A 25479-nucleotide genomic window follows, 5' to 3' on the forward strand; every position below is an offset into this window, starting at 1 on the left:
ACAAGTCCGGAACCCGATTGGGTATTTACATAAATTATCGAAGCAAATCAATAGGAAAATCATACTATGTATTATAACTTTTAACTGGCCTCGTACTGGGCGCCATAGATATCTAAAATGACTTGGTATCCTCGGGCATCATGATATACTACGCCTGACATCCCCTTTGACGAGCCACTGCTCGTAGTAAACAGAAATTGACCTGTTACATTTGAATGTATCTACCAGGTAACTCAAGTGTTACTATGTGTCCTGGGAATCAGGCGTATGGGTCTTGGGCATGTTCAGCCCGACTCGTCGTGCAGTAGCTTCTATCCGTTCCTCCGCCGTTAGGTCGATTAATGGGTTATATCTCTCCAATAAAGCCTGACACAAGTCAGTTGATGTGTAATACCTTGCGTGAAACCAGGACGCTTACCTTATATTCTCGCTGGGATTGCATGAAAGTCAAGGCATTCTGCATATCGTGTTGAAAAAGTTGCGCATCCTCGGGTCGTCCGCTCTGTGCGAACAAGGCTCGGAAGTTTGAAGCAATGTCTTTGTTCCGAGCTAACCGAGGTTTGACAGTCTGAGCGTCACTGAAAGTTAATACAAGCAACACAAATGAGAGGAGTAGCAATGTACCGCTTTGGCTATCTCTCGGACTACCTTTCGGTAGACATGTGCGACCATTAATGGGTCCAAGCAAACGTTGACCTGAAGCGTTCAACTCAAGCTTAATGCACAAAGCTGTGGTGAAAAACCATGACACCGAAGCTGATTTCCTTTTTTGGACGATCGATCAATCCACTATCATTATTTTACAATTCGTCCACACTTGAAGCTAAACTCTCTGCAGATTTCATTGTTGATTGAAGCCACTGACACAAGAAGCTCCCGTCCATAATGCTGTGGAAATTAACTTGCTTGGGCCCTCTTCTATTGCTCGATACTTCAAAAGGCTGCTCAGTCTGACACTTATTCGCCAGCTCAACTCACAAACTTCAAGACCCTCTAGGAGATTCATTCACCAATAACTTATCATCATGGTTTACCACTGCCATAGCATAAACTCTGATGACTCTCCTGCTCACAAACCAGAAGCCAAATCTATGCCCAAAGTTAGTGACATACCGTGATCTCCTCCTAACCATGTCACTTAAGCTCTTGCCGTAGTCAAAAAAAAGTAACGAGCTCGCGGAAAAATGACGCCAAACCGACGCGTACCAATCCTGTACGAACTCACAAGCAGAACCAACGTGTTGCCCATGCTATCAAGAAGCATGTCAAACAACGACGACGTGATCCTACGCATGTGTTTGTTGGCAATGTAAGACACCGTGAAAAACCAACGCGTTATAAAACCCCACGCTGATTTCGACGCAAGCTTGCTAAAACAGTCGACGAAGACACTATTGCAGAGTACTTCAGTCACTGTGGTGAAATTCTCTCTGTCGAGATTCGCTGCAGTGGTGGTCTGGCAATGACGACTGGTCGCCCGAACCCAGCCTATATTGCCCAATATTCTGTTAGGCAGTACGCTATGATCACATTTATTGATGGATCGGCTGCCCAAAAAGCTTTGAATCTCAATGGGTCCCGTCTGCAAATAGGCGATGAATCCACGGAACTCGTGGTATGTTACTTGAACCCTAATTTCAGAATGCAACTCAAAACTGTATATAGATCACACGCAGCGCCGCTGATCTTCCAGAAGTAATAGAAAAGGTGCAGCAGCGTCTTGAAGCATACCGAGCTCGCAACGGCTTTACTGATGCCAGGCGTGCTCGACAAAGCGCAATGAAGTACGACAAGCATTGTTGACTTATAGTTTCATTGCTGACTCGACCGTTGACTTAGGACTTTGGACCTCCAACCCACCATTTTATTAGAGACTCGCGGAGATAAACACCCGCGCGGGAAGATCTTTGGTTTTTCTTTCCCTTTGCCCCTCTTTTGACTCTTCCTTGTACCTTTGTTTAAATGATGTCGCCTTTCTTTGTTTCTTTCACATTGTCTTTGACTTTATGTACCTATGCCGTATGCCCAACATGCCAATACACAACGTGTACTATGGTTGGCGATGAGACGACCTGAATGTAAGGCTTCTGGAAGCATTGACACATTGCATAGTACTAGTGAATGAACAAGCTTAAGCTTAGCTTCAGTTACCACGCCTTCGGCCGGATTAATCTGCGAGCTTTATAAAGCTTTGGATCTTTGGCAACGCCTCTGGAAACATTTGCTTCAATCGAGTACCTGCTACTGCGTCAACAGGCGAGTTGCAGGCGTTTTTCTTGGCTTTCTCATTACTGCCTGTATGGAATCGGGTTGACAAGACATTTCTTCAGATCCTGAGGTGAGATCAACTCAAGGCTTCTAGTGCCAAACTGAAAGGTCTTCTTACGTTCAAGTGCTGCCCTTCGTTTGTTCACCGTTCGTTGGAGCTAGTCACTGCCATGGCGAGAGGCGCAACTCTGAATCCGAGCTCGATGCCATTCTTCCCTGGCAGTATGCGAAATAATGAAGAGGATGGGGCCACTGGGTTCGTATTTGGGGTTCCCACACTTCGGGAGCAAGATGGAGCGTCTGTGTCCTCTCAATCAGTCTGTTCGGCTGATCGTAGGTCGTTGAAGTCGTCCCCAAGTCCACCCCGATTACTGGAGCACACTGGAGCGCCCGCTGATAGTCTCTCAGACGCCCGCTTCCAGCTGTTGCCCCCGCACGGGGATAGGCCTCCATATCTCCATCAGGTTGAGTCTGAGAGGCAGCATATGTTTCGTGCACGAGATATGAGCAAGGTTGGCAGCTTAGAATCTCTCCCAGAAGCAGATGATACCCCCAATCCAAATACCCATGACGAAGGCATGCACATCCCGGGCGATTCGTCTCCATTTATCTCGGCTCTTGTGCAACAATCTCGGAATCGCAATGTAACACCTCCGGTCAACATCATGAATACCTCAATGCGTTCTTCATCATTCAACATCAGTGGACCATTCCCCTCATCGTCTCCGGTCTCATCTTTGGACTCGGGTAGTCAGCTTGCCTCCAGTGCCGATTTTCATCATAATCTGGAGGCACAACTCAAAGCTTCTCCCATCATACGCGACTTATTAGACCGGCTTCAGCGTTGCGAGTATAACACGCGCGAAATCCAGCGCGACATCAGCGACATACATCGCAAAGTCAACATCCTCATTGAAAGGACCATTAGCAATGCCACCTCTCTCAATAACGCTCAGCCTGAATTCAAGGACCCTTTCGCACCTGCTTCTGGCATGTCGACACCCGCAGTCAATATCCCGCGGGCTTCATTTAGTGCAAACATTGCACCAAATCAATCTCCTCCTGCGGATGATATCACACAAATCTCTCAACGCCTGAACACGTTGACCACATCCGTTGGGCAATTGTTGGCTCTTCAAACACAGCAGCATATTCAGAATGCTACCACAGGCCTTCTTCCTGCCCAGATGGGACGATCTACCCCACAGATGCAGGACATGGCCCCAAACCAAACCCTTTCCCACGGCATGGGGTCTAATCCTGCTGCCCTTGGTCACGGTATACCAAACAGACCAGATATGCGACCATCACCACGCGCACCCAATCCCCCTATGCGCACTTGGTCGGCGGGAACGCTTGATCTTCCCATGCGGACCGAGACTCTCGGCAATTTGGGTCGACTCGAACCCCCTCGGGATAAACGTCGTTCTGTGACTGGGGGTATAATACGGCGCGAATCTGTAGGCGTGCGTGGTTCAATTTCCTTAGCGACACCAAATCGATTAACCTACTTGATTGCTAGATGATTGATGCACAGGGTAATGAGCTATCTGGTAGTTCAGGTCGTGATAACGGTCCCATGGTTTCCAAGTGGGAACAGTTGAATCTTGCGCCAGATTTGCTTCGTTCTCTCAGCAAATTTGGGTTAGTAGTAGTCCGTCGGGACCAGTTCTTCTGCTAAACTTCATGTTCCTAGCGTCGGCCCTCCTAACAAGATTCAGCAACGTGCGCTTCCATTTCTTCTGCGAGGCGCAGACATCATTGCGCAAGCTCCACCCACCCAAGAGCGGATTGCAGCATATGTGATACCCGCTATTCAGGTAGCTGTGGTAAACACTACTGGACGCCCCCCTACCAGGGGACCTCTAGTAATCATGATATCTACCACGGTCGACCAAGCTACCCAGGCTCAGCGTATGATTCGTGACCTCGGGGGTCCGATTGGCATTAGATCGGCGCTAGGCGTGGGTACATCTACTTCGCCTAGTGACCTCAGCCAGGAGCTACGCCTTCTGCAGCAGAACATGCCCCACATCATTTGTGGGACTCCGCAGAAGCTACACGCCCTCTTCACTGCCTCTGGAGGCCTCGTCGGATCTGAAGTCCGCTTCCTCGTTCTTGATGAAGTTGATCAGTTGATTGCCCGCAACTTACACGAGTTTGTCTTCAATATAGTGAAGCTTCTTCCTCCGCCAAGATCTCGACCTGTTGGGAATGTCACGCCAAACTCTGCTTCTGCCCCACCTCAACAATCTTTCAGTTCCTTCGATGCAAACAGCCACCCTGGCTTGTCGACTTCTAACACAGGACGCAGGTTCTCTGCAATTTCCCCGTCCCCTCCAAATGAGCATACTACCGGCTCATCGAACGTTATTGAACGACAGACTGCACTGTTTTCGAATACCGTGCCGCAGGATGTGCTCAATCTAGCTACGGCTATCCAGCTCAAGGAGCCTGTGCGCGTTCTAGTCCGCCGCGATGGAAATGTGACCAGCACTGAGTCCGCTCAAGGGTCTCGCGGTCTCAGGCAATTTTACCTTTATCTTGCTTTCACCGCTGGTGTTCGAACAGACACGATCAATCCTGCTGCACCGGGTGGCGGACATGGCATCATTGGTTCGGGCCGCGGGGCATCTAGTGCTGAAAGCGCTCAAGCTCGCGAGTGGAAGCTTGACGCGTTGGCAGATATATTCGATGACGTCGAGGTCAGCCAGGCAATCGTGCACGTCGGTGGCATGACCTCTTTGGATTCGGTTGTCCACAAGCTTGCCAGCCGTGGGCTTGAAGCTGTGCCTCTTGTTAGTACCAGAAGCATTCTCTCTTCCTCGATGCTTAAATGATTCTCCTCTAGCACGGTGACATGAACGCAGGCACAAAGTTAGCGGCGCTGAACAAGTTCAAAAGTTCAGCTTCAGTTATGATGAGAGAGCCTGTGACGAAAGTGTTGATCGTGAACGATGTGCAGGTGAAGACCCCAGAAGTATCCCACGTTCCTCTGATCATCAATTACGGTAAGTAGTTGGCCATGCTATGGTACGAATTGATGCTTAACTTTCTGTTAGACCTTCCTAAAGCTGTAGAGGAGTACGCGCATCGGTAGGCCAACCCATTACCTGTGTCAAACACGCGCTCACCTCTATTACAGCGTTGCTCCAGCCATTGCTTCCAATTATGCACGTGCTGGTGTTGTAGTGAACTTTGTCACTGCGACTGGGGGTGATGTTGAAATGCTTCGCTCTATTGAATGTTTTTACAAGTATGCACTTTTTTTTGAAAAACCTAGTATTAACGATTGACTTTTTTTTTCAATCCAGAATTAAATGCGTACGTTTTCATGTTGAGATCGTACACCACAAACTAACTTACTTTCGACAGCCTGAAGTCCCACTGAGCCTTCGTGACATCATCTAAAAACGCACTTGGCGTTCATGTATCTCTATATTCTCGGGCCCTGCTTCAGTCACTTTCCGATGTGTTCTTATACCTGCTAACGTATCACTTACCCAGGCAGGTGCCCAGCCATGGCACAAATCTGTTTTATACCCATATATTTGGCACCCCTTTAGCGATATCAACTCAGATGTTTCCGTATTGACACTGTTTCCATCACTACTTGGTATCCAGTCTTCTCGACACTGACCACTGTATAGCAGTCTTTCCTTCCTGTCTTCACTACGTTTGCCTTGCGAATCGGCTTACTGTGTTTTATGTCCATTCTCTTTATGTCATTTTGTTACTGTGGAGCTTAGTATCTACCAACGTACTTTAGTTTATTTCAAACTGGACAATCAGTACTTTCAGTGTACCATCTTCACTACAGGACGCCAGCTGCTTCCTCGATGGGTTATCAGTCGCTCTCCACGCCAAATGATTGATTTGATCAACATGGGCCAAACTTTGAACTCATGAGCGAATCCCTCTTGCGAGTCACGATCAAGACTTACTTCGAATCGATGGTCAACACTGGTGTCCACTGATCTGGTGTGGACATCAAGCTTGAATAGATCTTGATCTCTCCTGTCTCTAAACCAACCGCAAGCCAGCGTCTGGAGAGAGTTGTCATGGACACGAGACACAGAAAGGTTTTACTTACTCTTGTGCATCGGCACCGACAGAACAAAACGCGACAGCAGTTGCTGCTTCCTCGAATTTCATCGTCGTAATTGCCCCCCATCGTGCGGCAGAGCCCGAGGATTCCTTCCATATTTTTACCTGATGGACGGTCGATCAAGAATCATGCTCCGAAATCAGAAACACTTACGGTCTTATCACGAGATGCGGTGGCAAAAAGGTCCCCTTCGCAGCTCCATGCACAATCCCAGATGATTCTTCCATGCGATTTATCCGCAGCGACGGGCACATAACCTAGTATGCAGCGATATGGTCAGTCGTCATTCTGTTAGATGAAGGCATATAGCCTCATACCACTTTCTTTTTTCTCAAATAGCCTCCACGTTCGATCCCGACTTACGGTAAGGATGTGTTTTATCGTTTGGCGGGCTGAATGCTATACGGGTAACTGTCAGGCTATGGCCTTCGAGAGGGACACCGAAAGGCTGGTAGCCGGTTGTGGTGTACACGCGAATAACGGCATGCTGCGGGGAAGTTGCACGGCAAGCAGTTGCAAGAAGGTCAAGCGAGTTAGAAGCTGAAATTGTGATCGACTAGGTCGATAACATCGTATCAATCGTATTTCACACGAGAATCACAGATTGGCTGACCTCATACCCATGCCCAAAGACTTTTTCGATTTCGGGCCAGAGGGTGATGGAAGCTAGCTCTCCTTCGAAAGGGCGCCTGCGGGGTCTGCTGATGTCCAGTTCTGACGGTGCTTGAATAGAAGATAGTCCGTCAAACAGCAAATACTACGCATATCATATGACACACCATCATCATCACTAACAGCCTTGTTCGAGAGTCCGAGAGGAGGCACACTAGCCGTTGCCGGTCTATCCCCCTTTTGTTTTCTCAGAAGCCTTGAAATATAACAAGGAGTGGTCCTTACCTCGCTCTGGGCTAGATCCTTTACTCCTAGTACCCGGACCTCCTCGACGAAATTGCGTGGAGCTTCGAATACTCGTGCGACCTTCTCGTCGGCAACGCTTGCAAAAGTCCACGGACCGAGCCATGCTGCGCCCATTAAGTCATAGCCATGTACCTGAGGGCGTGACAGCTCATGCCAAATGCTCTGTCCGGGGGTAGAGGATGTGATAGCACCGTGAATGCGTGTCGTCTGGTCCAGACTAACGGTGCGCAGTTAGCATTTAAAATACAGCATTGATATCAAATGACCCTTACCCCACAGATACCAGATAGTCTCCTTTTGGACTCCAGTCGAGGCCCTTTACTGCACCACTGTGTCCGCTGATCGCACCAACCTCTTCCCACTCCTCACCAGCTGCTCCTCCGTGGCCATCACTTCTGATGCGGCGCCACCGTCGCCAGCCTCCACTCCAACCCCATGCCATGGCTTCGGCGCCACCATTTGACCAAAGACCTCCAGTAAAGCCACCAAGACGTTGACCTCCCACGTCACCGAAGCGTTGTATATTAATCCAGATAGAAGAGGTTGATGATGAATATGCAGTGGAGACGATCGAGCTAGGAGCCCATATGATGACAGATGAGTCCGTTGACGTAGAGAGCAAGGACGCATTCGAAGCAGACCAAGAAAGCGACGTAATTCCTGCCTCATGGCCGATCAGGAGAGCATCGAATGTGATAGAATACTGTTGCGTCCTGCCGTCATAAACCCATTTAGCAACTCGATCTAACAATTTTCACTACAAATTCAACGCACCCGGAATTCGATTTGACGGTAAGAATATGCCGTTTAAGTGAAATTTGTCTGCCGCCCTCCTCGGCGTCTGCACCCAAGTCTCCTAATGAAGCTTCAAATGCGTCCAGGAGATCGTCACTGAGATCATCTGCCGAGTGTTTTCCATGAGTCTGTGATTGGGCCTGCATCTTAGCGAAGGACTCCACATTCCAAAGTCGGATGGTTCCATCCTGTGAGCCTGAAGCGAGCACGAGGGGATCATTTGGCGTCGATGGAGCTCGGAATGCCAGCGCACGTATCCAGTCTTCATGTCCTGACAGGGTGACTGAACGAATAAACTTAAAGAAAGGAGTGAGCACTTGATACCTAGCTGAAATATGTGAAACCCACTGGTCCGTCAGAGCGTGTCCAGATGTGCACTTTGCGATCGGTTCCGCCAATGGCAAGTATTATCGCTTCACCAAGGTAAGCTCCTCGTCATTAAGATAATGAGTCTCTCACCTTCAGACGATGGTAGGAATCCGGTTGCTATTGATAAAGGATACCATCCTTGAAGCGAGATGGTTTGGAACTCCTTCACCTCGTCTGTCACAATTAGCCTGATTCACTGCGCAAGTGAATAAGAATTTACCATCAACATCGCCACGTTGCACGTCCCAGATTTTGATGGAAGAGTCTGAACTTCCGGTAAGCAAGAAGTGGTCGAATTCACGAAGTACAGAGATGGCTTTTTTGTGTGCTTGCACGATCGCAGTAGTTCTCCACTATGAAAATTGTGGGGATGTTTGCACACAAGGCAGACTAACATACCTCTGTCCCAAATAATCTCCAGTAGCGGACGGTCCCCTTGTCATCCGCGCTAGCAAATGCGTCGAACGCCACAAAACGAATGCAGGTTACTAGGCCATTGTGACCAGGCAGCGTCTGGAAGACGCCTCTGCCATCTGGGTCCTTCGATGAGATGTTAGGTGCATCATGAAAGTGATGGCGAAACACTCACTTGAGTGTTCCATAACGCGATTAATTTGCCTGATCCACAAGCAATCACGGAAGAGGTGGAGGCATCTGCAGCATGGTTGAAACGATTGGTGGACGCTGAAATATACGCCGTGCTGACGGATGGCTTGGACATCGCAGATCGCAGGCTGCAGACCTTAGACTTGGAGTTTAGAGTTAGTTTAAATATTTTGCAGAATGAGCAGATTTATCATGCACTGCTCTAGGGCTGCGCTCAGGTGTTAGTACGAGCTCTGCAGCTAAGTTGAGCCGCCTGTCCTTAACGCTCCTTAACGTTTGATGATCGTTGACTCCGACGCGGATAGTACGAGGCTCGGAGTAAGTCAAGTCACGCCGAACTTTGGGTCCACTGGACTCCACTTTGTCACGTTCGTTTATGTCTTCTTCGATGCACACCGTGACGGGCATGGCACACATAAGTGTGTTGCACCAATAATCATCGCTCTGTCGTGCGACGGTAAGGATGACAATTACAAACTAGTTCCGCTCACACTTTGCTCACGAAAGCCAATTACTAGTGCACCATATCTGCCCAGCTGCTTGACTCATTCACGAAAACCGACGTACCTTTCATACCGCAAACCTGAATCCCTGAAAAGTTCGTTCATAATCCATTCACATGCCAATCCTCGGCATCGGTGTTGATATCCTGTACCTTCCACGTCTCATCAATCTATTGAATCGAAGGGGATCCGAAGCTTTTGCTACGAAAATTTTAAGCTCCCAGGAATTACGAACATTTCAGTTGCTCGCAGAACAGCATGGAGAAGATAAGACCGCAAAGATTACACAGTTTTTGGGTGTGCGGTGAGTCTTTTCCTGATCTCACGTCTTGCGAGACATTCATGCAACGTGCCATGGCATCTAGGTGGGCAGTGAAAGAAGCTGCATACAAAGCCTTGTATCCCATCCGCCCTACCTGGAAGGAGGTCACATACTCGTCATTCAATGGAGCCACTGGCGTAAAACCAACACTTGTTTACCGTCCTGTACACGATGATGTTGGACCGGCGAATAAATTGCATGTTTCAGTGAGCCACGACGGAGATTATGTCTACGCACAGGTTATCATGGAGTCGACGTAATTTGACTTTTATTATCTTTCAAGAGTGGTGCGTCTAGTTTGAGATGATACAAAGAATTCAATCCATGATCCTAAATTATGCTAGGCTGTTTAGATCATGTACCTCATCAGGAGGCTGCTCGGGCCACCAATCTGCCCACCAAGGCTCCACCTTCCATAACTGTTCTTCCTTTTCCTCAGCAACCAATGCTATATCAGGACGCAAGTGCTCTAGTCGCACCAACGCCAAACCGACGCTGGACCCTATACCTGGAGCAGCTATCGTGGAAAGGAGCGTGGATGACCCGCGCAGACGAGGTGTTTTTATCGCGGCGCTGTTTGTAGTCGATGGAAGGGATGGTTTAATCGACGTGTATGGTGATAATGACGCCGGAGAGGAAATGTGAACAGGAAGTATACGTTTCCGAACTGCGCCCGTGTGATATGTACGCACTGTCAACTCTTGACCGACGTAGCATCCCTTCCGGAAATCCACTGCGTGTATCAGTATGTATATCAGATGAAACGAAAAGGAACATACGTCCACCCATCGCGTCTAAGTTTGATTCAATGGGAAATGCATGCATGGGTTGAATATCCACGCTACCCTCGGGAACACCGTGCATGATCCGATGGAGCAAATACGCATCCTTACCAGCCAGTTCGTGTGTAGACGCGCCGGCAGCTGCAAATATTAATTCAAGCTCGATGTAAGAGACATCCCAAAGACAAGCTCACGCGTTTCGCCTTTGCGAACGAGCATCCGCTTCCCCATCCCCGGAGCACGTCGGTCAAGTATGGTACCATTCTCAGTTCCCCATGGCCATTCGCTAGTCCGCCAAACTGGTTCGACAGCGCCGCTCCGTGCCCAATTCCACTCCCTGGTTTCTTTTGCCCCTTCTGACCCCCATGCGGCCCAAACATCCCACTCCTCCGACACATCCCGTATGCGCACCTTTGAGCGAAGGACGTAACGCTTGAGAAGGCTCATGAGGGTAGGTGCCTCGGATGGAGTAGGGTCATATTCTATGAGATATGTCGGCCCAGTAGATGAAAGTGATGGCGTCGGGGAGTTATACAGGAAGGTGTCATACAAGACGCGTCCCTAAGACCACAAACTGCATGGTTACATTACACATTGCCAGACACTCGAAGCTGGGTCGCACCTGAGCGTGTAAGAATGCCCCATATGTCTGCTTACCCTGCACACTACACGCTAGTAGCCCATTAAGGAACTCAGATGCTTGTGAACCGGAAACAGAGAGGACTGCGCGATTAGATACAGGCGCTAGTGTCGGAATTGTTCTTAAGAGCGTACGGAGTGATGGTGGTATAGGCATCAAGAGAGCATGAGAAGTTTACGCATGATTGCAACCTGCTCTCCTGAACCATCAAGTCATCCCAAGCCTGGCCTGGCCTGACCTCTCATCACATCACTCAGACGCTGTACGACAGCAAGCTGGGCTTACATAGTTTTACAGCGGGAATTGACTTTGGGTGTGCCAACGGACGCTGCTACATTGGTCATGTCCTCCTCCTGTGACGCTCTCCTCAAAGCACTCAAGGAATGCCTTCTCAATTCCGACTGTGTCCAAAAGCAAGGACATCTTCCTTCGGAGTGTCTCAAGCAACACAGTAATGAATTACCGGAACAATGTCAGCTACTTAGAAAGTCCACTTTCGAGTGCAAACGCAATATGGTAAGTGACTGCTACACACATGGGAACATGCTCTGATACGCAAAAGTTGGATATGAGGACTCGGTTTCGAGGTAACACGGTGGGAATGGACGCTGAGAAGCTCAGACAGCAGAAGACTCCTGCACCTCCTGCACAATCATGACGTGATAGATGGTACAAGTTCTATCACGATGGCGACTCGGAATCATTGTTTTTCCTTAGAATCTCGTTCCGAGTGCGTATCTTATTCCCTGTCATTGTGTCCCCCTCAAGGAATAATGTTCTCAGTGTATCCACTGGGGGTCAATAGCGTTGTGTCGATCACACTTGTCCTTGTAGCACTTCACTGTCTTCCCGACGAAATCAAAGAAAGCATTCACTACTGCGAGCCATGCCGCTTAAGCATTCACCAGTCTTTCTAAGCTCATTAGAAATTCATCAAGCATATTCAAATCAGTGCTTAGCAAGCCTAATCACGCAAGTGGTTAATTTTGGACCTGATGCATGTCAGCTGAACAACCTTTGGCTACTTATTGGTATAAGAGGGTACAAGAGTACAAGTTAAATTCACAATTCTTCCTCCCTCCATCAGACTCGTTGCAACAAACAATTCGGTATGTCAAAGCCTCTGGTTCTCTACACTGCAGGTACCCCCAATGGCCACAAAGTGTCCATCATGCTCGAAGAGCTCAAAGCAGCCTACGGAAACATCGACTACGAGTAGGTCTTTCGTCGTGCCTTCCGGTTGTTGTTCATATACCTTGACAGTGTCGAGAAGATTAACCTGTCCGCGAACGTCCAAAAAGAGCCATGGTTCATTGCAATGAACCCAAACGGACGTATCCCTGTTCTCGTTGATCGCTCCCATACCACTGCCGCCCATCCGAATGGATTCTCCGTCTTCGAAAGTGCAGCGATCTTGTTGTACCTCGTACAGAAGTACGATAAGGAAGGGAAATTCAAGTTTGAGAGCGGCAGCGATGAGGAAAGCCAGATGTTACAATGGATCTTCTTTGCTGTACGTGTTCTGATTCTCTAGGTGAAGTAGCCGGAGATGCACGCTCACAACTGTACAAACCAGCACGGAGGAGTCGGTCCTATGCAAGGTCAATGTAAGTTGTGGTCACTCATGTAGTCTTCTCGCATAACGGCTGAATGTCACAGCGCACCACTTCCGACACTATGCCCCTGAAGACGTGCCTTATGGCAAGAAACGTATGTACTTGTTCGATCTTATTTGGTTTCCATGGTTCTAACGTCGTGCGCCAGGCTATGGGGATGAGGTCGTCCGTCTTTATGGTGTGCTCGATATCGGTCTCCAAGGCCGCGAATACCTCGTGGGTCCAGGGGCTGGAAAGCTCAGTGTTGCTGATGTGAATGTCATGCCATGGTTCGCATTTTCATCCAGATGAATATCTTGCTTTGACATTGATTTGCGAAACAGGGTGAGGTATCACAAGCATGCAGGCGTCGAGACCTTGGATGCTTTCCCGAACCTGAAGGTAGAATCATCGTCATTCGGTGGCGGAATATACTAAATTGTTTGCTTCAAGGCTTGGCTCGACCGGCTTCTGGAGAGAGAAACTGTGAAAGCTGGAGTAGCTGTCCCTTAGGCTGCTTTTGAAGCCCTGTCGCTCTAGCTGAAGTGTCAATCGGCAGTAATTCTCCTTGTATTTGCACACTTAAGACTTGAATTAGTCTTTGTCGTCGTCCTTGCTCAGTTGAAAAAAAATCTCCATTAACATTAACGTCAGTGACATACTTCCAGCCATTATGGGTCATTCAACGTGACATGAATTGAACTGCTCAAGGAACACGAAGCGTGAGGTAAATCATTACTCGAAATCAAATAATTCAATGCTTTGTTCAACGCTCGACAAAGCCCTGTTCACGTCCATGCGGTATCGTAATCGTGCACATAATTAAGGACAACAGGTGACCCACCTTTATTGGTCATATCAGTCGTAAAGAACTTCTCAGTCCAAGAACACACTCGAACACAACGTCTCACTCTCAATAAGTCATTGAGTCCATCCAGATTCTAGTTCCATTCCCAGCCTTGAAGTCCACCACTCGATGAGAATTGAAGTTGTGGATGCACAGTAGTCGCCGAGGGGACCAGACCAAAGATACAGTTCGGAGCCAAAGATGGAGTGTTTGCAAGGATCGTACGAGCTGTCCTGGATGGTGATTTTGGCCCCAGCTGGACCAAGACAAACTAGAGGAGTCTTCACTTGCTAGCGGCTCGTACAGGTAAACTCGGGTTCCAAGAGGGTGTTGCGCTCGACGTAGAATATGAAACAAGGGGACTTTGTGGCAATAAGCCACCTATTTCATACCGATAATGATGATTTAATTATGCGTGCGGGCATGAACCAAATTGTTCTGCAAGTGACTGAAATTCGATAGACAACTCGGAGACGTCGGTCTGCGGTGATATAAAGTAGAACGTATAAAGTAGAACGTGGACAGGATCTTCGGCACTCATGATAATCAAGGCATCACAGCTATGCTGACTAGCATTGGCGATGGTGACTGGGCCTTCCTCGGCTGCCTCCTGGAGTCAGAAAACAGTGGAGACAGAAGGAAACGAGGAAAGTCAGGCAGCGTGCGAATGTGTGAGACGACATCCCCATTGCATGGTCAAGTATTGGGTTTTTTGGGACTGGTCTGATCAAACGGGTAAGCCGAGCCGCCTAAACTCTTCCGCTAAGGATGCGCCAGTGCCATCTGATGCAGAAAGTTCATCGAGGGGTGTGCGGAAGCATGCTATCTAGGTCCAGAATACTGCACGGCCCTGCTCCACCAGTTCTACGATGGCCGTCGACGCACCATGACGACATGCTGATCAAGGAATCTCAATGTGGTCTGATAGGCGATCAAAGCAGCGCTGTGATTTATTTCTTCAGCAGAGGTTGCGTTGCCCATGACTTTGCAGCATCAAGATCACTTACACTACCAGAGACTGTATGAGATACTTGGCAGAGTTGCAAATAAAGCTCAAAGGACTCGAGCAAGGCCGCTAATACTCCCACTGTGACACGTGACGGTAACATCTCTCATGTTCTGCTGAGCTCGGACTACACTTTGTTCTGAACACCAATTGACTTAAATAAGGCTTTCTGTCAACCAAATGCAAGGATGCTGAGGGTCATCCCCCGAATATACCGTTACCGGTCGTTACCACCTTCGACGCCAGAGTTCAATGGAACTTCTTGCACCACTATATTACAGAGGCACTATAGCTCTACCGGGCAACCCATCACTGACCCTGTAGATTCGTTGTCACAGCCAATTTCAGTATCTGGCCCAGGTTCAATATCCCTTGCTCATCCGAAAGACCCAAGGTCTGGACACGGGTATTCCGACCTCAATCCTCCTCCGTCATCTTCGCCTCCGCCCGAGGACGCCTCGTCTCTTCCTACGACCCTTTCAGGCCCGCCTGCACGCGCTTACCAGCCAGATCCTCAACAGTCATATGCAGCCCCTCCATTCCACACACATGCCTTCGTCTCCGCGCTTGAGAAGTCATTCCCCACGCCCACAGCGCGAAGTCTGATGAGGGCTACGCGTGCTTTACTTGTGGACAGAATAGATCGCGTAAGGCGAGAAGGCCTCACGGTCAAAGATGTGGATAATGTGCGCTGGACCAATCGGGACATTGTCATATTTACTGACTCAAATGCTGAACAGCAAGCATATTTATTCCGTGCAGCGCTTTCTGAGCTTCGCGCAGAGCAAACCGCAAGGTCTCGTAATGAAAGCGCGACAATACGATCTGCCACAGCTGCGTTGCGCCGAGAAGTCGATCGTCTGGATGTCAAGATGAAAGAAGACCTTGGTACCTTGACACATGAGTGAGTCACGTTCGTTAAATCAGACGATTGTATTTTTCATATGATTATTAGGATACAAATGGAGCTTGACACTCGCAAGAATGAGTCAAAGGCACAGCTAAAACAGCAGACGATCGCAATTGAGGTTCGGATGATTCTCATCTCCGTTGTACAATTTGGTAATTTTGAAACAGGAAGTCCTGAATAAGGCGATTATAACGCTCAGTGACCTCCGCGCAAACATGGAAGAGGTAAAATGGAATAACATGCGTCAAGCCGTTGGTACGTTTTGCCCATTTACTAGCGTCAAATCACCATTTCTTAGCAACGATACAGCTGCACTGGGCGCTTTTGTTCTATTAATTGTTATTGGCATGGAATTGTATACATTCAGCAAACCGAAGCCGCCGCCACCGCCGCCCTTGGCTGTACTGAAGGAAAGACTACCTCCACCAGATGGCGAAGCAGTGTCTCGAGTGTCATAGCACACAGCTCCAAGGCGTAGGCTTATCACTCACACGGGCGTGCAGATAAGATAAGTCACTATCTTACACCCACATTCACCTATACCGTCCACGACTAGGACATCTAGAGAAAGGAACAGCCGCATAGATTGTTGTACATATAACGATACTAATTTTATGCTGGCCATAATCGTAACACCTATTATTTGTTACCTGCCACTCTCGTTTCAGCCTGATATCCTGTACCTCCCCAGTAACTCTAGAGACATTCCAAATCAAAGAACATGATCATTTGACTTGTAGCTTCTCAAGTTTGTCCGAAAGCTCAACAGCGCTTTGATTTGCTGATGATGGATTTAAATTTGAATCTGGTGCGGCGGTCCGGTTCGGCTTGTCTTCAGTGTGCGATCCTGTCGTTGCATCGTTCGTGCTACTAGTCTCCGAGCTTCCCTCCTTCGACTCCTCGGTGGCTACTTTCACATCAGCTGCTGCTTCATCTTCCCCCTCCTCCTCATCCTCCCAGTTATCTTTGATAACAGCTGCCTTGTCCGCATTTTTCTTAGCTCGAGCATTGGCGCGCTTTTTCGCATTCTTATTTGGAGGTGGAGTAGCGGTCTTGCCTTTCGATGATGCAGCAGCAGAGGGCGCAACCCAGCCTAATATGTGACCCTTTGGAAGGGCTGTGGCATCCAACGCCTGCTGGCGTGATCCACGGAACCGAGAGACATCTTCCTGGGGTGTGAATCCAGGCCTAATCTTAAGCTGCTTGCGCACACTGGTGATGCAGTAGAGATCGAATTATAAATGATTTGTAGATGCTGGGCTCAGACGGACGTACGTTCCATCTGATCTCTTTGATTCTGGTATAACACGCTCAAGGGTGCGTGGATCGATCGCTATGCCAGCTGCGGACTGATCGGGGAATAATGGCGGGCGTGCCATGCTGTTAGAATTACTTGTATGTGTAGTACTGGGACTTGCAGTCACTTGGTTTCCGACAGGAGGGAGGGTCTGAGTTTGAAATTGTTCCTTGTACCTCTTCTGTTATGCGCTACGCTGTTCTCGTCACCGGTCCTGCTGGTGCGGGCAAATCTACTTTCTCGACTGCTTTTGCTACCCACCTTCGTGTCTCAAAACGCACGGCTCATATCGTAAATCTTGATCCCGCTGCAACTGGCGATGCTTTCGAGTATCAACCTGCCATTGACATCCGTGAGCTTGTGACGCTAGACGACGTCATGGGTGAGTTGAATATGGGTCCTAATGGCGGTCTTGTGTATTGCTTTGAGTGAGTAAGTGATCACGCGTGATAGTCCCTCAAAGAAATCATGCTGATAGTCTCTTTCCGTGTTTAAAGGTACCTGTTGCAAAATATGGATTGGCTCGAGGAAGAACTCGGGGGTTTTGACGACGACTACTTGATAATCGACTGTCCAGGTGTGATTCTACGTATAATACCGCGCATAAATTCATGGCCTTTAGGTCAAATCGAGCTGTATACACATCATCCGTTCCTCCCGCAACTCGTGCGGAACTTGCAGCGAATGGGCATACGGACTTGTGCTGTGTATCTCCTGGAATCCCAATTCATGGAAGATCGGTATAAATTCTTTAGGTTCGTCTCAGTTCATTGTTGCCTCCTATTCAATCTTTGAAGTTAGTCCAGTGGTGTGCTGTCCGCAATGTCCGCGATGGTCAATCTTGAAGTACCCTGGATAAACATCATGTCTAAAATGGATCTCGTCTCCGGATCATCATCAGACACGTTTGAACCAAGAAATGGGAAACGTGGAAAACGCGATATCGCTCGGTATCTCGATCCAGATCCGATGCTACTTGTTGCTGCGAGGGACGGGAGGGATCAGCAACATGACAATAGCAGATTCCACGACCTAAACCGGGCCATCGTACAGCTAGTATGTTGCAGCTTGGGGCTTTGTTCCGGACTGACCGCCGCGTAGATCGAGGACCATCCTTTAGTGTCGTTCTTGCCGCTGGATCTAACGTCCACGGACTCACTGGAGACAGTCGTCAGTCATATTGATTTTACTATGCAATATGGTGAAGACGAAGAGCCGAAAGAGGTACATCACTTCCTTTGTCCAGCATACTCCAAACTAACAGCAATATATCAGCCACATGATTTAGACGAAGGCGACTTTGCTGATATGGAATAGGAGTGTACAGTGTTATCCAAATATCGCATGCTGTGTTTATACACGACATTTTGAGACAACTGCGCCCCAAATTTCTGGCGAGCGATCTCACATGATGATCAAACCTGCCATGTTGATACCCTAGGAGTTCGACTGGGTAAGTTGAACAAATATAAATTCTTTAGTGCCAGAGCTTACAATGATATCACGCTTCTATCTATGTCTAAGCCAACTATTCTACTCGGTGAGAATTTACCACGGTGTTGACTGACAACGGCACCATACCGATTGGACTATCAGAAGTACCAGCCCAAGGAAACTTTGTCGATGACTCGCCTTTATTTGACAGCGTCAATCATTCATCTCCGGTGGGATCATTGTATGGTTTCGGCACCCCCCAGACTGTTATTAAGAATTTAATTCCCATGGTCTGACCTTGGTATGTGCCACCCCTAAGGTTTCGTGTACTTAGAGAGGCGTGGAATTTCGATCATCAAGCCTGACATCGCGAAGCTAGCCACACTTGGTCTCATCAACCCAAACGCAAGAATAACCTGTGCTAGGCGTTACCGTACGCGAAGATGCCCAGAAATTCTTGCACAGACACGATGAGCGGCATTGGTCAGTACGTTAGTTTAAACGCCGCGCGGTTGGGACGGGCGACGAGTCACGAGTGGGGCTACGCTGATCGGTAATGAATGCTTGACGTGTCTCTGTATTTTTACTAGGTGTGCGACCAATTTTTTAAGTTCGACAACTTCCTGTATATACTACGGGGACCTGATATCATGGCGCTGCGCATCTGTCTCCCTTGTGTGTTAAGGAGTGAGTAATGATGCGCTTAATCTCTGATCTGATTGGCGCTGGTATTATTTGTCATTGTGTAAGTAGCAGTGCCATGCATGCAATCATTGTTTGATATTCGGTACAAGGCGGCTACCTGGGTCTTGTCCTTTGGTTCTCATGCGCATTGCATTGTTCAATGCTCTTGAGCATAAAAACGCAATGCAATGCAAGTCCGGTCAGTATACTTTCCTCCTACTTTGGTGCGCTCCAATTATCCACTTGCTGACTCCAACGGGGCAGTGCATTCAAATTGGTACCGCAGCTGCTTGTGACGCAACTTTGTCAGTCCGGGTCATAACCGCTCCGATATAAGATCAGAACGCGTGTTCAATCTCCAAGCCCCCCCTTATCTACTCCCACCCTGCGCCCACATTTAATCTTGCCCACCACCCCTGCCCCACAAATAATAACCTACACAATCATCACATCGTTGTCCTCCCCTCTCACTAACTGACAACTAACCAGCACATTATCGACGGACGATGACTCAATACGCCTTTCCGTCTTCCAATTCCCCCTACAGTTCCCATCAGCCTGTTGTCTACACAACTTCTTCGCACTCGCAACACGGTCATGGGGGTTACAACTACGGGACGCCCTCGAGGCGAGCCGCATCTATCGGGCATGCCCACACATCTAGCCCACAATATGGGTACCCCACTGTAGTCCAGGCGCCGCTGACTGCTCAATACCTGTCTGTGCCTAGCACACACCACCGCAGCAGCAGTCATAGCAGGCACAGTCACAGCAGACCCAGAGCCAATAGCCACAGTCATCACGGGCACGGGCACGGGCATGGGCACGGATATAGTACAGCTACTACCTACCCAGTCACATACGCAACATCTGCTCCCGTATACATCGTAAGTCTAAATCGTGCTTTGTCTCAGTCTGATAACTAATGACGTATTGCTATTTTTAGCAACCTGCCTCAGGACATCATCGCTCTCATTCAACGTCACACAGACACCATTCGCACTCGCGTCCTTCCCATTCTTATGCAAGCAATGGTGATTATCACAGAGGTCGAGCCCCGTCGGTCGGGGACCGCGTTCGGGAGTTCTTTGGAATGGAGCCTTCGTCGAGCACCTACTACAATACCTATGGAAATCAGGGGCACGGGCGCTACAACTCTTACGGTGGTATGAGAGATGATGGGAGATCGAGGAAACACAGTGGCTATGTGGACGAACACGGGAGAGAAGTGGATGGTCGTGGACGGCCGATCCATCGCTATTAATTCAGGTAGCTGTTCTTGCATGTAGTTTATGTAGCCCTCCCAGTATCATCTGACCTCTATGTTGTTCAAACCACGCTATGTACATAGCTGTACAATAAAGTCTAAACAGACGGAATTCACGAGTGCCAATTGTTCAAACGTTCATTGATTGCTCGGATCTGTGCACTATAGTAACAATAAAAGCCACAAACATAAGCTAGCTAGTAGAATGTACAATAGGAATGTCAAACAACGATAGAGATACAAGCACAAAGATTACAGAACAGCTGATAATGTACCCTTAACGAAAGCACTAAAATTCCTTGTATGAGAAGCGTCGACATGCTCTAAAATGAAACGATGATCCATTAGGATGCAGTAGATGCCTTCTCCGCTGCTTTTGACCACATGTCCAACTGATCCAGCAGCTTGGACACAGACTGGATGATTTGCAATCGAGCACGAACTTGATCAGGGACGTCTCGCGTGTCTTCCCAGAGGACGGCAAGCGACACTTCAATCTACAAGAGAGGATAAACGATGCCCACGCCAAGATGAAACCGAGGAGCCTGACCTTTTCCGCAAGTTCTCGAAGTGATTCGTTGAGAGCCTTCCCGATAATCTCAGCCGCAGTCGACAGCCGACCCATTAGGATCTCTGCCCCGCCATTGAAAACATCGTGCTTATGCCCATCAATGTAGTTATGGAACACAGCCTGCATTCAATCAGAAGAGGTTTTGAAGTGTTGCGTGTGACAAACCTTTTGTCGCGCGACACTTCCTTGGCCTCGCTCTTCCAAGGCGAGATTGTAGCCATTCGTCAGTTCGTTTTGAACATGAGGGGCGAGACAACGTGATATCTCCTTTTGCTCCTTTCCGAGCGCTTCCTTCACAACCTCCATGGTTTGTCCTAATGCATGACGCGCCTCCTCTTGCGAAACAGAGCTTTGTACATGTACGCGGTCCTTCAGTCCCGCCGCTGCACTGGCTTCTACATCGGTGATTAGCTTATTGATGGATGTCGTAATGGCGTCCGATAGTGAGGCGAATAGATCGGACTCGAAGAGCGTCGACCAAGAACAAGCAATGTTTCGAGTGAATGGCGTCACAAGTTCGACATTCAGATCCCGGCGCCAAGATCCGTGGCGACGAAGGGCTAATGTTCGAGTATAGTCAGCAAGAACTTGCATGTGGACTGGGACACCCACTGGCTCGATAGGTTGCCCAGTGCATGGACCCTGCAAACTCATCGACGTGCTGAACTGCAACCTCGGCAGCCTATCGGGACAACATCAGATGAGGTAGTTACCACAATGGAGTAGTGCTTACATTGGCTGCTCCCACTTGACATTTATCTTCAAGGCCATCACGGAACAAGTCTTGCAAATCCGAGACGCATATTTCGACATGTGCACCGAATTCCTGCAAGGAATAAGAAATATGAGCTGTATAGAAAACACAAGTCAACACACTTTCACAAGCCGAGGAGTCACTCCTATGGGTTCTCCGCGAGCGTCCACCTTTAGGGATGACTGATTATTCATCGAGAAGAATCTAGCATCCACGAGTTCCCTAGGGATCGTGCCTCGAAATGCTTGGAAGGGATGAACGCTCGTAGGATCAGGCGAGCTACGCCAATAAGGCATGCCTTCATCGTCAATATCATACATCTCCTCTCCATCATGTGGTGTTGACTCCCATTTCTCACGAAGGGATTCACGGTCTGCAATGGTCACATCACCAATGCCATCGACATAAACCCGCACCGAGTTCGCAAATGTCTTCAAGTGAGTGTGGAACTGCTTTGCAGCGCGTGACCGGCTACTGATGGTCAATTGGTGGCACCATTGCCGTAGGGAAGGAATCCCAGTATCTTCGACGTTGGAGAAACATGATGGGTCCCCATCACCCTTGACTTGTCCCGTGATACGGACGTAGTCGCGGGATGAGCAGGTGAACACAGGAAGATCAATCTCATCATAATCTGAGTGAAACATTTTAGCAAATATTTTCAGGACGCAATGGAAACTCACTGCGCAGATTCTGAGTCGGATCGAAAGAATTTGGGTTTCGCTCCTCGGCGGCGGCGTCTGTGTTTTGTGAATTAGCCGATTCTTCAAAGACGGGAAGACAACCAACCGTCAAGATCTTTGAGGCCAACGCGAAAATCTTCTTTTAAAACATCGCGGGAGAACTGGTTGACGCCGGGTGAGAAATGTGGCAGGGAACTTAACAGTGAAACAAACCTCTGAACGCTTCAGAGAACAGAATGCGTTCTTGTCACGCTGCGCTTTCATCTCCTTCTTTTTGAGGTTGCTGAGGGCATCTACGGCATCCTTCCGTGCCTTGCGTGCATTGTTGAGTTGTTCGCGTCCAACTTTGATAGCTTCATTGGCGTCGCCAATCTTCTCCTGGAGAACCTCGACCGTAACCTTCTCTTCTGGCTCGTCCTGTGTATCCTCCTCCCCGTCTGAGTCGTCCTCTTCCTCTTCATCCTCTTCGTCTGACCCTTCATCCTCATCGTCCACATGGATGTCGTCATTGAGATAATCGTCAATATCATTTATCTCAGAATCGTCGTCGTCGTCGTCCCCAAAGCTCTTGTGGCGCTTAGGTGACCCAGATTTCCCCCTGCGAGTATTCTTTCGCTTCTTGCTTGCGTTCTGGACCTTCTTGTGTGCTGTCGTGGTCAACTGTGGTGCAAATGTCTCGCCGTTCTCTAGTGCCGTCTTGTGTTGCTCATACTCTGCTAGAAAAGCTCGAACGTCCTTGAGCTGTTTGTCGATAGCTGTGAAACTTAGCTGAATACATTGCCGCACGAACGAAATTCGCATGCGTACCTTTCATCGATGACACTGCGTCAGCCTTCTTCTTTTTGAGGTCAATAGTCTCCTCTTTATATTGTTCAATGCGGCCCTCAATCTCCTCTAGCTCAGGGTCGTCCTCGACACCCAAGGCGGGGATAACTTCAGAACAAGATATATCATCACACTTGCTAGCTGTGCCACACGATTTAAGTGAGAATTAGACCAGGCAAAAGAGCTACAACAAACCAATGAACGTGATCGTGTGGGCATCATAGCTAACCAAATTAATAAGACACTCAAGACCGAAATCAAGGGCAGATCACTCACTTGCCGTCTGATCGACGAAAAGAAACCCATCGTGGACAGTAAGCTACCTGAGAGTACTCGATGGGAAGGACTTACCCACTGAAAATAATTGTTAGCCTATCACTAAGGGTTGAAAATAAAGAACGTACTCATCAGCTGCAGTTTGAAAGCTTCACCAAGAAGATCTAATTCAAAAACATCAGAATTATGACACAGGTGCTGAGTCGATACCAATACCTCTGGCGGTCTTGTCATCCACTGCACGAGTGATAGGTGCCAGAATCCAGACGCAGTTGCACTTCTTCATGTAGTCCTTTGCGATGCTATTCCTTGCCGCGTTAGCATCGGCAACACCAGGCAAATCAACTAGAATGGCGCCCGTGGAAAGAGCTTGGGCGTTACACCACACATTGACTTGACGAATGAGGGGCCATAGAGCTGGGCCATGGTCTTTCTTCTTCGTCTCTTTGTTCTTGTCCTTGGTAAGAATACTCATGGGTGAGTTATCAGAAACTTTGGTCTTATCCTTCTTGCTACCTCGTTTCTGGTCCTTAGAGTCAATATATTTAGCAATCTCCTGGGCGAATATCGTCGAATTCTTCGCCGATATTTTCTTCGTAGTGCCCAAGACGTTAGCAATATCTATGCGGAATGTCAGCATCATTTGGCGTCCGCGTCCACCTTGAGAATATTTACTTTTATCGCGGGCCAAAATTTGGTCGACTGTCAAGTGAACGAGTTGCTCTTGGGCAATGGACGGATAGACAGCATGAACCTGACAATGAATCAGATCCCGACATACAAAAGCTCTGATTGTCCGCACCTTGTGCCAAGCAACACCCGAATCACTCCGAAGGTCAGTAGTACGTTTCAAATTACCGTCCTCGTCCACAAGGTCATCGAGTAGAACAGCGAGTTCTGCTCTCCACTCAGCCTCGGAAAGGAATGAGACGTCCGCATTGATAGCGGGTACGGCGTGATATGCAATTTCCGTGACCACGGCTGTGCATGCTACAAGTGGGTTTAGCGACCATGATTTCCAATAGTGAAAGGTCTCGTTTCACCTCTCATACCACTCGTTGGGACAATATTGTCTACAAAGGATTTAGTATAAAGAGTCTTAGACACTAATTTAGCCTACCGTCCAAGATCGCGTTTAGTATCGAAGACTTTCCCGCTCCGGTCGCTAAAGAAGACTTTGGTGGACATGCATATCGGGACTCATGATTACGCACCTCCACAAACGGCTATCATTGTTGTAGGAGCACCTTGATTAAGGAGACTATGACAGAGTTGTCATTGCTGACTTCGGGCACGGCTAATTACGTACTTATCAATTTCACGCAGCCAAACATCCTTTCGAAGCTTGCTGCCAAGCTCGAGTTTGTTGATTCCGGCCTTTAGAGTCTTCACCATGCCAAGACCCGCCTGAAGAGCAGCTTCAGGGGTGTATGAAATATTGTCAGCAGAGTCGTAGAGCTGATATAACACTGGCTCGTGCATCGTTTGTCGGTGTGGCGGCTCTGGTTCCGGTTTGAAGTTTTTAACGTCAGGAGCTGAAGAAAGGTTATGTTGACTATTGAGAACTACATTGCTTGGGGCTGTGGTGCCCCTATCTGACAGCTGGAATTTTTCGACAACATCAATTCTCCCCGTTTGTAGGCGTTCTAGATGCCACTCACGATAGGTTTCGATTCACTTAGTTCGGCCTTGATGGTTGGGGTGGGGGTCAAGATTTTCGAATTGTGGCGCGTAGACTCAGGAGACGGAACTGCGTGCAGTTCTTCTGGTTCTGGTTTGATGAAAATTCCAGGTGCGGACTGATCATATGCGAATCGCGACGAAGAGGGGCTAAATAGCAAAACCAAAGGATAGAAGAATCCTGGACTCACCAACGCGCTTCCCATTGTTCTATTTTCTTTCGAGCTCATCTTTTGATCAGCTACGCGATAACGAAGACCACGCTCTCTTTTGGGTGAGAAGAAAAGCGACAGGATTTCACAGCGCTAAATGCCTGTACGTGAGGGGCGGAGTTTTATT

At 48.5% G+C, this 25479-nt stretch overlaps 13 protein-coding genes across 13 annotated transcripts; 8 read left to right on the plus strand and 5 right to left on the minus strand.

The window, feature by feature from the left end:
* Positions 1-52: 52 nt before the first annotated feature.
* Positions 53-721, minus strand: DFJ58DRAFT_675703 (uncharacterized protein). The gene is made up of 3 exons (XM_041383107.1): positions 625-721; positions 419-568; positions 53-366 (listed from the first exon to the last, which is right to left on the minus strand). Exons 1-3 carry the CDS (start codon positions 670-672, stop codon positions 244-246), a joined length of 321 nt encoding a protein of 106 aa, XP_041250127.1. The 5' UTR covers positions 673-721; the 3' UTR covers positions 53-243.
* Positions 722-779: 58 nt separating this feature from the next.
* Positions 780-2196, plus strand: DFJ58DRAFT_314614 (uncharacterized protein). Its single transcript, XM_041379793.1, has 6 exons — positions 780-1100; positions 1156-1309; positions 1367-1615; positions 1666-1784; positions 1840-2078; positions 2148-2196. The coding sequence occupies exons 1-5, from the start codon at positions 1057-1059 to the stop codon at positions 1937-1939; spliced, it is 666 nt and encodes a 221-aa protein (XP_041250128.1). The 5' UTR covers positions 780-1056; the 3' UTR covers positions 1940-2078; positions 2148-2196.
* Positions 2197-5856, plus strand: DFJ58DRAFT_314615 (uncharacterized protein). Its single transcript, XM_041379794.1, has 9 exons — positions 2197-2338; positions 2394-3734; positions 3791-3912; positions 3965-5066; positions 5120-5279; positions 5331-5364; positions 5414-5524; positions 5583-5592; positions 5644-5856. The coding sequence occupies exons 2-9, from the start codon at positions 2439-2441 to the stop codon at positions 5677-5679; spliced, it is 2871 nt and encodes a 956-aa protein (XP_041250129.1). The 5' UTR covers positions 2197-2338; positions 2394-2438; the 3' UTR covers positions 5680-5856.
* A 177-nt stretch (positions 5857-6033) lies between these two features.
* On the minus strand, positions 6034-9179 carry DFJ58DRAFT_713118 (WD40-repeat-containing domain protein; the record flags this gene model as incomplete). The annotated part of the gene is made up of 14 exons (XM_041383905.1): positions 6034-6163; positions 6213-6314; positions 6362-6480; positions 6530-6633; positions 6740-6932; positions 6990-7099; positions 7156-7511; positions 7567-8007; positions 8069-8385; positions 8438-8502; positions 8549-8632; positions 8679-8811; positions 8858-8998; positions 9048-9179. The coding sequence occupies 14 exons, from the start codon at positions 9177-9179 to the stop codon at positions 6034-6036; spliced, it is 2427 nt and encodes an 808-aa protein (XP_041250130.1).
* A 231-nt stretch (positions 9180-9410) lies between these two features.
* Positions 9411-10354, plus strand: DFJ58DRAFT_314684 (4'-phosphopantetheinyl transferase superfamily). Its single transcript, XM_041379796.1, has 4 exons — positions 9411-9521; positions 9583-9871; positions 9933-10176; positions 10234-10354. The coding sequence occupies exons 2-3, from the start codon at positions 9684-9686 to the stop codon at positions 10147-10149; spliced, it is 405 nt and encodes a 134-aa protein (XP_041250131.1). The 5' UTR covers positions 9411-9521; positions 9583-9683; the 3' UTR covers positions 10150-10176; positions 10234-10354.
* On the minus strand, positions 10100-11492 carry DFJ58DRAFT_314738 (uncharacterized protein). Its single transcript, XM_041379797.1, has 4 exons — positions 11294-11492; positions 10866-11232; positions 10669-10812; positions 10100-10622 (listed from the first exon to the last, which is right to left on the minus strand). The coding sequence occupies exons 1-4, from the start codon at positions 11465-11467 to the stop codon at positions 10225-10227; spliced, it is 1083 nt and encodes a 360-aa protein (XP_041250132.1). The 5' UTR covers positions 11468-11492; the 3' UTR covers positions 10100-10224.
* Position 11493: 1 nt separating this feature from the next.
* On the plus strand, positions 11494-12216 carry DFJ58DRAFT_314674 (cytochrome c oxidase assembly protein PET191-domain-containing protein). Its single transcript, XM_041379795.1, has 3 exons — positions 11494-11827; positions 11874-12041; positions 12095-12216. Exons 1-2 carry the CDS (start codon positions 11654-11656, stop codon positions 11967-11969), a joined length of 270 nt encoding a protein of 89 aa, XP_041250133.1. The 5' UTR covers positions 11494-11653; the 3' UTR covers positions 11970-12041; positions 12095-12216.
* Positions 12217-12296: 80 nt separating this feature from the next.
* DFJ58DRAFT_757393 (glutathione S-transferase) lies at positions 12297-13554 on the plus strand. Its single transcript, XM_041388202.1, has 7 exons — positions 12297-12526; positions 12575-12824; positions 12888-12918; positions 12971-13021; positions 13076-13196; positions 13251-13308; positions 13360-13554. The coding sequence occupies exons 1-7, from the start codon at positions 12423-12425 to the stop codon at positions 13417-13419; spliced, it is 675 nt and encodes a 224-aa protein (XP_041250134.1). The 5' UTR covers positions 12297-12422; the 3' UTR covers positions 13420-13554.
* Positions 13555-14863: 1309 nt separating this feature from the next.
* Positions 14864-16516, plus strand: DFJ58DRAFT_314825 (uncharacterized protein). Its single transcript, XM_041379798.1, has 5 exons — positions 14864-15445; positions 15500-15663; positions 15715-15787; positions 15837-15924; positions 15979-16516. Exons 1-5 carry the CDS (start codon positions 14948-14950, stop codon positions 16125-16127), a joined length of 972 nt encoding a protein of 323 aa, XP_041250135.1. The 5' UTR covers positions 14864-14947; the 3' UTR covers positions 16128-16516.
* On the minus strand, positions 16395-17048 carry DFJ58DRAFT_721516 (uncharacterized protein; the record flags this gene model as incomplete). Its single annotated transcript, XM_041384815.1, has 2 exons — positions 16395-16881; positions 16945-17048. 2 exons carry the CDS (start codon positions 17046-17048, stop codon positions 16395-16397), a joined length of 591 nt encoding a protein of 196 aa, XP_041250136.1.
* A 104-nt stretch (positions 17049-17152) lies between these two features.
* DFJ58DRAFT_713124 (GPN-loop GTPase) lies at positions 17153-18283 on the plus strand (the record flags this gene model as incomplete). The annotated part of the gene is made up of 6 exons (XM_041383906.1): positions 17153-17394; positions 17464-17543; positions 17589-17731; positions 17768-18022; positions 18068-18190; positions 18242-18283. The coding sequence occupies 6 exons, from the start codon at positions 17153-17155 to the stop codon at positions 18281-18283; spliced, it is 885 nt and encodes a 294-aa protein (XP_041250137.1).
* A 904-nt stretch (positions 18284-19187) lies between these two features.
* DFJ58DRAFT_757404 (uncharacterized protein) lies at positions 19188-20505 on the plus strand. Its single transcript, XM_041388203.1, has 3 exons — positions 19188-19283; positions 19349-19971; positions 20031-20505. Exons 2-3 carry the CDS (start codon positions 19591-19593, stop codon positions 20346-20348), a joined length of 699 nt encoding a protein of 232 aa, XP_041250138.1. The 5' UTR covers positions 19188-19283; positions 19349-19590; the 3' UTR covers positions 20349-20505.
* DFJ58DRAFT_903347 (uncharacterized protein) lies at positions 20478-25419 on the minus strand. The gene is made up of 22 exons (XM_041394856.1): positions 25332-25419; positions 25122-25259; positions 24770-25062; positions 24675-24721; positions 24581-24625; positions 24504-24533; positions 24263-24450; positions 24136-24214; positions 23677-24081; positions 23589-23624; positions 23461-23467; positions 23380-23408; positions 23167-23325; positions 22573-23114; positions 22466-22520; positions 22360-22416; positions 21799-22310; positions 21656-21748; positions 21535-21604; positions 21088-21482; positions 20902-21042; positions 20478-20848 (listed from the first exon to the last, which is right to left on the minus strand). The coding sequence occupies exons 1-22, from the start codon at positions 25368-25370 to the stop codon at positions 20696-20698; spliced, it is 3513 nt and encodes a 1170-aa protein (XP_041250139.1). The 5' UTR covers positions 25371-25419; the 3' UTR covers positions 20478-20695.
* Between the last annotated feature and the right edge of the window lie 60 nt (positions 25420-25479).

Source organism: Suillus subalutaceus (genome assembly GCF_016647625.1).
Source record: "Suillus subalutaceus strain FC151 chromosome Unknown DFJ58scaffold_4, whole genome shotgun sequence".
NCBI lineage: Eukaryota > Fungi > Basidiomycota > Agaricomycetes > Boletales > Suillaceae > Suillus > Suillus subalutaceus.

Excerpts from the sequence above, each read along its gene's own strand:
- DFJ58DRAFT_903347 (XM_041394856.1), bottom strand. The coding sequence starts at position 25,370 with ATGAGCTCGAAAGAAAATAGAACAATGGGAAGCGCGTTG. Across the intron at positions 25,260-25,331 it reads GAACAATGGGAAGCGCGTTG|TCCGCACCTGGAATTTTCAT; the intron begins GTGAGTCCAGGA and ends GCATATGATCAG. Across the intron at positions 24,626-24,674 it reads AATGATAGCCGTTTGTGGAG|CGACCGGAGCGGGAAAGTCT; the intron begins GTGCGTAATCAT and ends AGTCTTCTTTAG.
- DFJ58DRAFT_675703 (XM_041383107.1), bottom strand. The coding sequence starts at position 672 with ATGGTCGCACATGTCTACCGAAAGGTAGTCCGAGAGATAGCCAAAGCG. Across the intron at positions 569-624 it reads TCCGAGAGATAGCCAAAGCG|ACTGTCAAACCTCGGTTAGC; the intron begins GTACATTGCTAC and ends AGTGACGCTCAG. Across the intron at positions 367-418 it reads AATCCCAGCGAGAATATAAG|GCTTTATTGGAGAGATATAA; the intron begins GTAAGCGTCCTG and ends GACTTGTGTCAG.
- DFJ58DRAFT_314684 (XM_041379796.1), top strand. The coding sequence starts at position 9,684 with ATGCCAATCCTCGGCATCGGTGTTGATATCCTGTACCTTCCACGTCTC. Across the intron at positions 9,872-9,932 it reads ACACAGTTTTTGGGTGTGCG|GTGGGCAGTGAAAGAAGCTG; the intron begins GTGAGTCTTTTC and ends CATGGCATCTAG.
- DFJ58DRAFT_314615 (XM_041379794.1), top strand. The coding sequence starts at position 2,439 with ATGGCGAGAGGCGCAACTCTGAATCCGAGCTCGATGCCATTCTTCCCT. Across the intron at positions 3,913-3,964 it reads CGTTCTCTCAGCAAATTTGG|CGTCGGCCCTCCTAACAAGA; the intron begins GTTAGTAGTAGT and ends TCATGTTCCTAG. Across the intron at positions 5,280-5,330 it reads TCCTCTGATCATCAATTACG|ACCTTCCTAAAGCTGTAGAG; the intron begins GTAAGTAGTTGG and ends ACTTTCTGTTAG.
- DFJ58DRAFT_314614 (XM_041379793.1), top strand. The coding sequence starts at position 1,057 with ATGACTCTCCTGCTCACAAACCAGAAGCCAAATCTATGCCCAAA. Across the intron at positions 1,310-1,366 it reads CGCATGTGTTTGTTGGCAAT|CTTGCTAAAACAGTCGACGA; the intron begins GTAAGACACCGT and ends TTTCGACGCAAG. Across the intron at positions 1,785-1,839 it reads GCTCGACAAAGCGCAATGAA|GACTTTGGACCTCCAACCCA; the intron begins GTACGACAAGCA and ends CCGTTGACTTAG.
- DFJ58DRAFT_314674 (XM_041379795.1), top strand. The coding sequence starts at position 11,654 with ATGTCCTCCTCCTGTGACGCTCTCCTCAAAGCACTCAAGGAATGCCTT. Across the intron at positions 11,828-11,873 it reads TCGAGTGCAAACGCAATATG|TTGGATATGAGGACTCGGTT; the intron begins GTAAGTGACTGC and ends GATACGCAAAAG.
- DFJ58DRAFT_314825 (XM_041379798.1), top strand. The coding sequence starts at position 14,948 with ATGCTGAGGGTCATCCCCCGAATATACCGTTACCGGTCGTTACCACCT. Across the intron at positions 15,788-15,836 it reads AGCAGACGATCGCAATTGAG|GAAGTCCTGAATAAGGCGAT; the intron begins GTTCGGATGATT and ends ATTTTGAAACAG. Across the intron at positions 15,925-15,978 it reads TAACATGCGTCAAGCCGTTG|CTGCACTGGGCGCTTTTGTT; the intron begins GTACGTTTTGCC and ends GCAACGATACAG.
- DFJ58DRAFT_314738 (XM_041379797.1), bottom strand. The coding sequence starts at position 11,467 with ATGCCTATACCACCATCACTCCGTACGCTCTTAAGAACAATTCCGACA. Across the intron at positions 11,233-11,293 it reads GGGCATTCTTACACGCTCAG|GGACGCGTCTTGTATGACAC; the intron begins GTGCGACCCAGC and ends TTGTGGTCTTAG. Across the intron at positions 10,813-10,865 it reads CGTTCGCAAAGGCGAAACGC|CTGCCGGCGCGTCTACACAC; the intron begins GTGAGCTTGTCT and ends TAATATTTGCAG.
- DFJ58DRAFT_757393 (XM_041388202.1), top strand. The coding sequence starts at position 12,423 with ATGTCAAAGCCTCTGGTTCTCTACACTGCAGGTACCCCCAATGGCCAC. Across the intron at positions 12,825-12,887 it reads TACAATGGATCTTCTTTGCT|CACGGAGGAGTCGGTCCTAT; the intron begins GTACGTGTTCTG and ends TGTACAAACCAG. Across the intron at positions 13,022-13,075 it reads CGTGCCTTATGGCAAGAAAC|GCTATGGGGATGAGGTCGTC; the intron begins GTATGTACTTGT and ends GTCGTGCGCCAG.
- DFJ58DRAFT_757404 (XM_041388203.1), top strand. The coding sequence starts at position 19,591 with ATGACTCAATACGCCTTTCCGTCTTCCAATTCCCCCTACAGTTCCCAT. Across the intron at positions 19,972-20,030 it reads CATCTGCTCCCGTATACATC|CAACCTGCCTCAGGACATCA; the intron begins GTAAGTCTAAAT and ends TGCTATTTTTAG.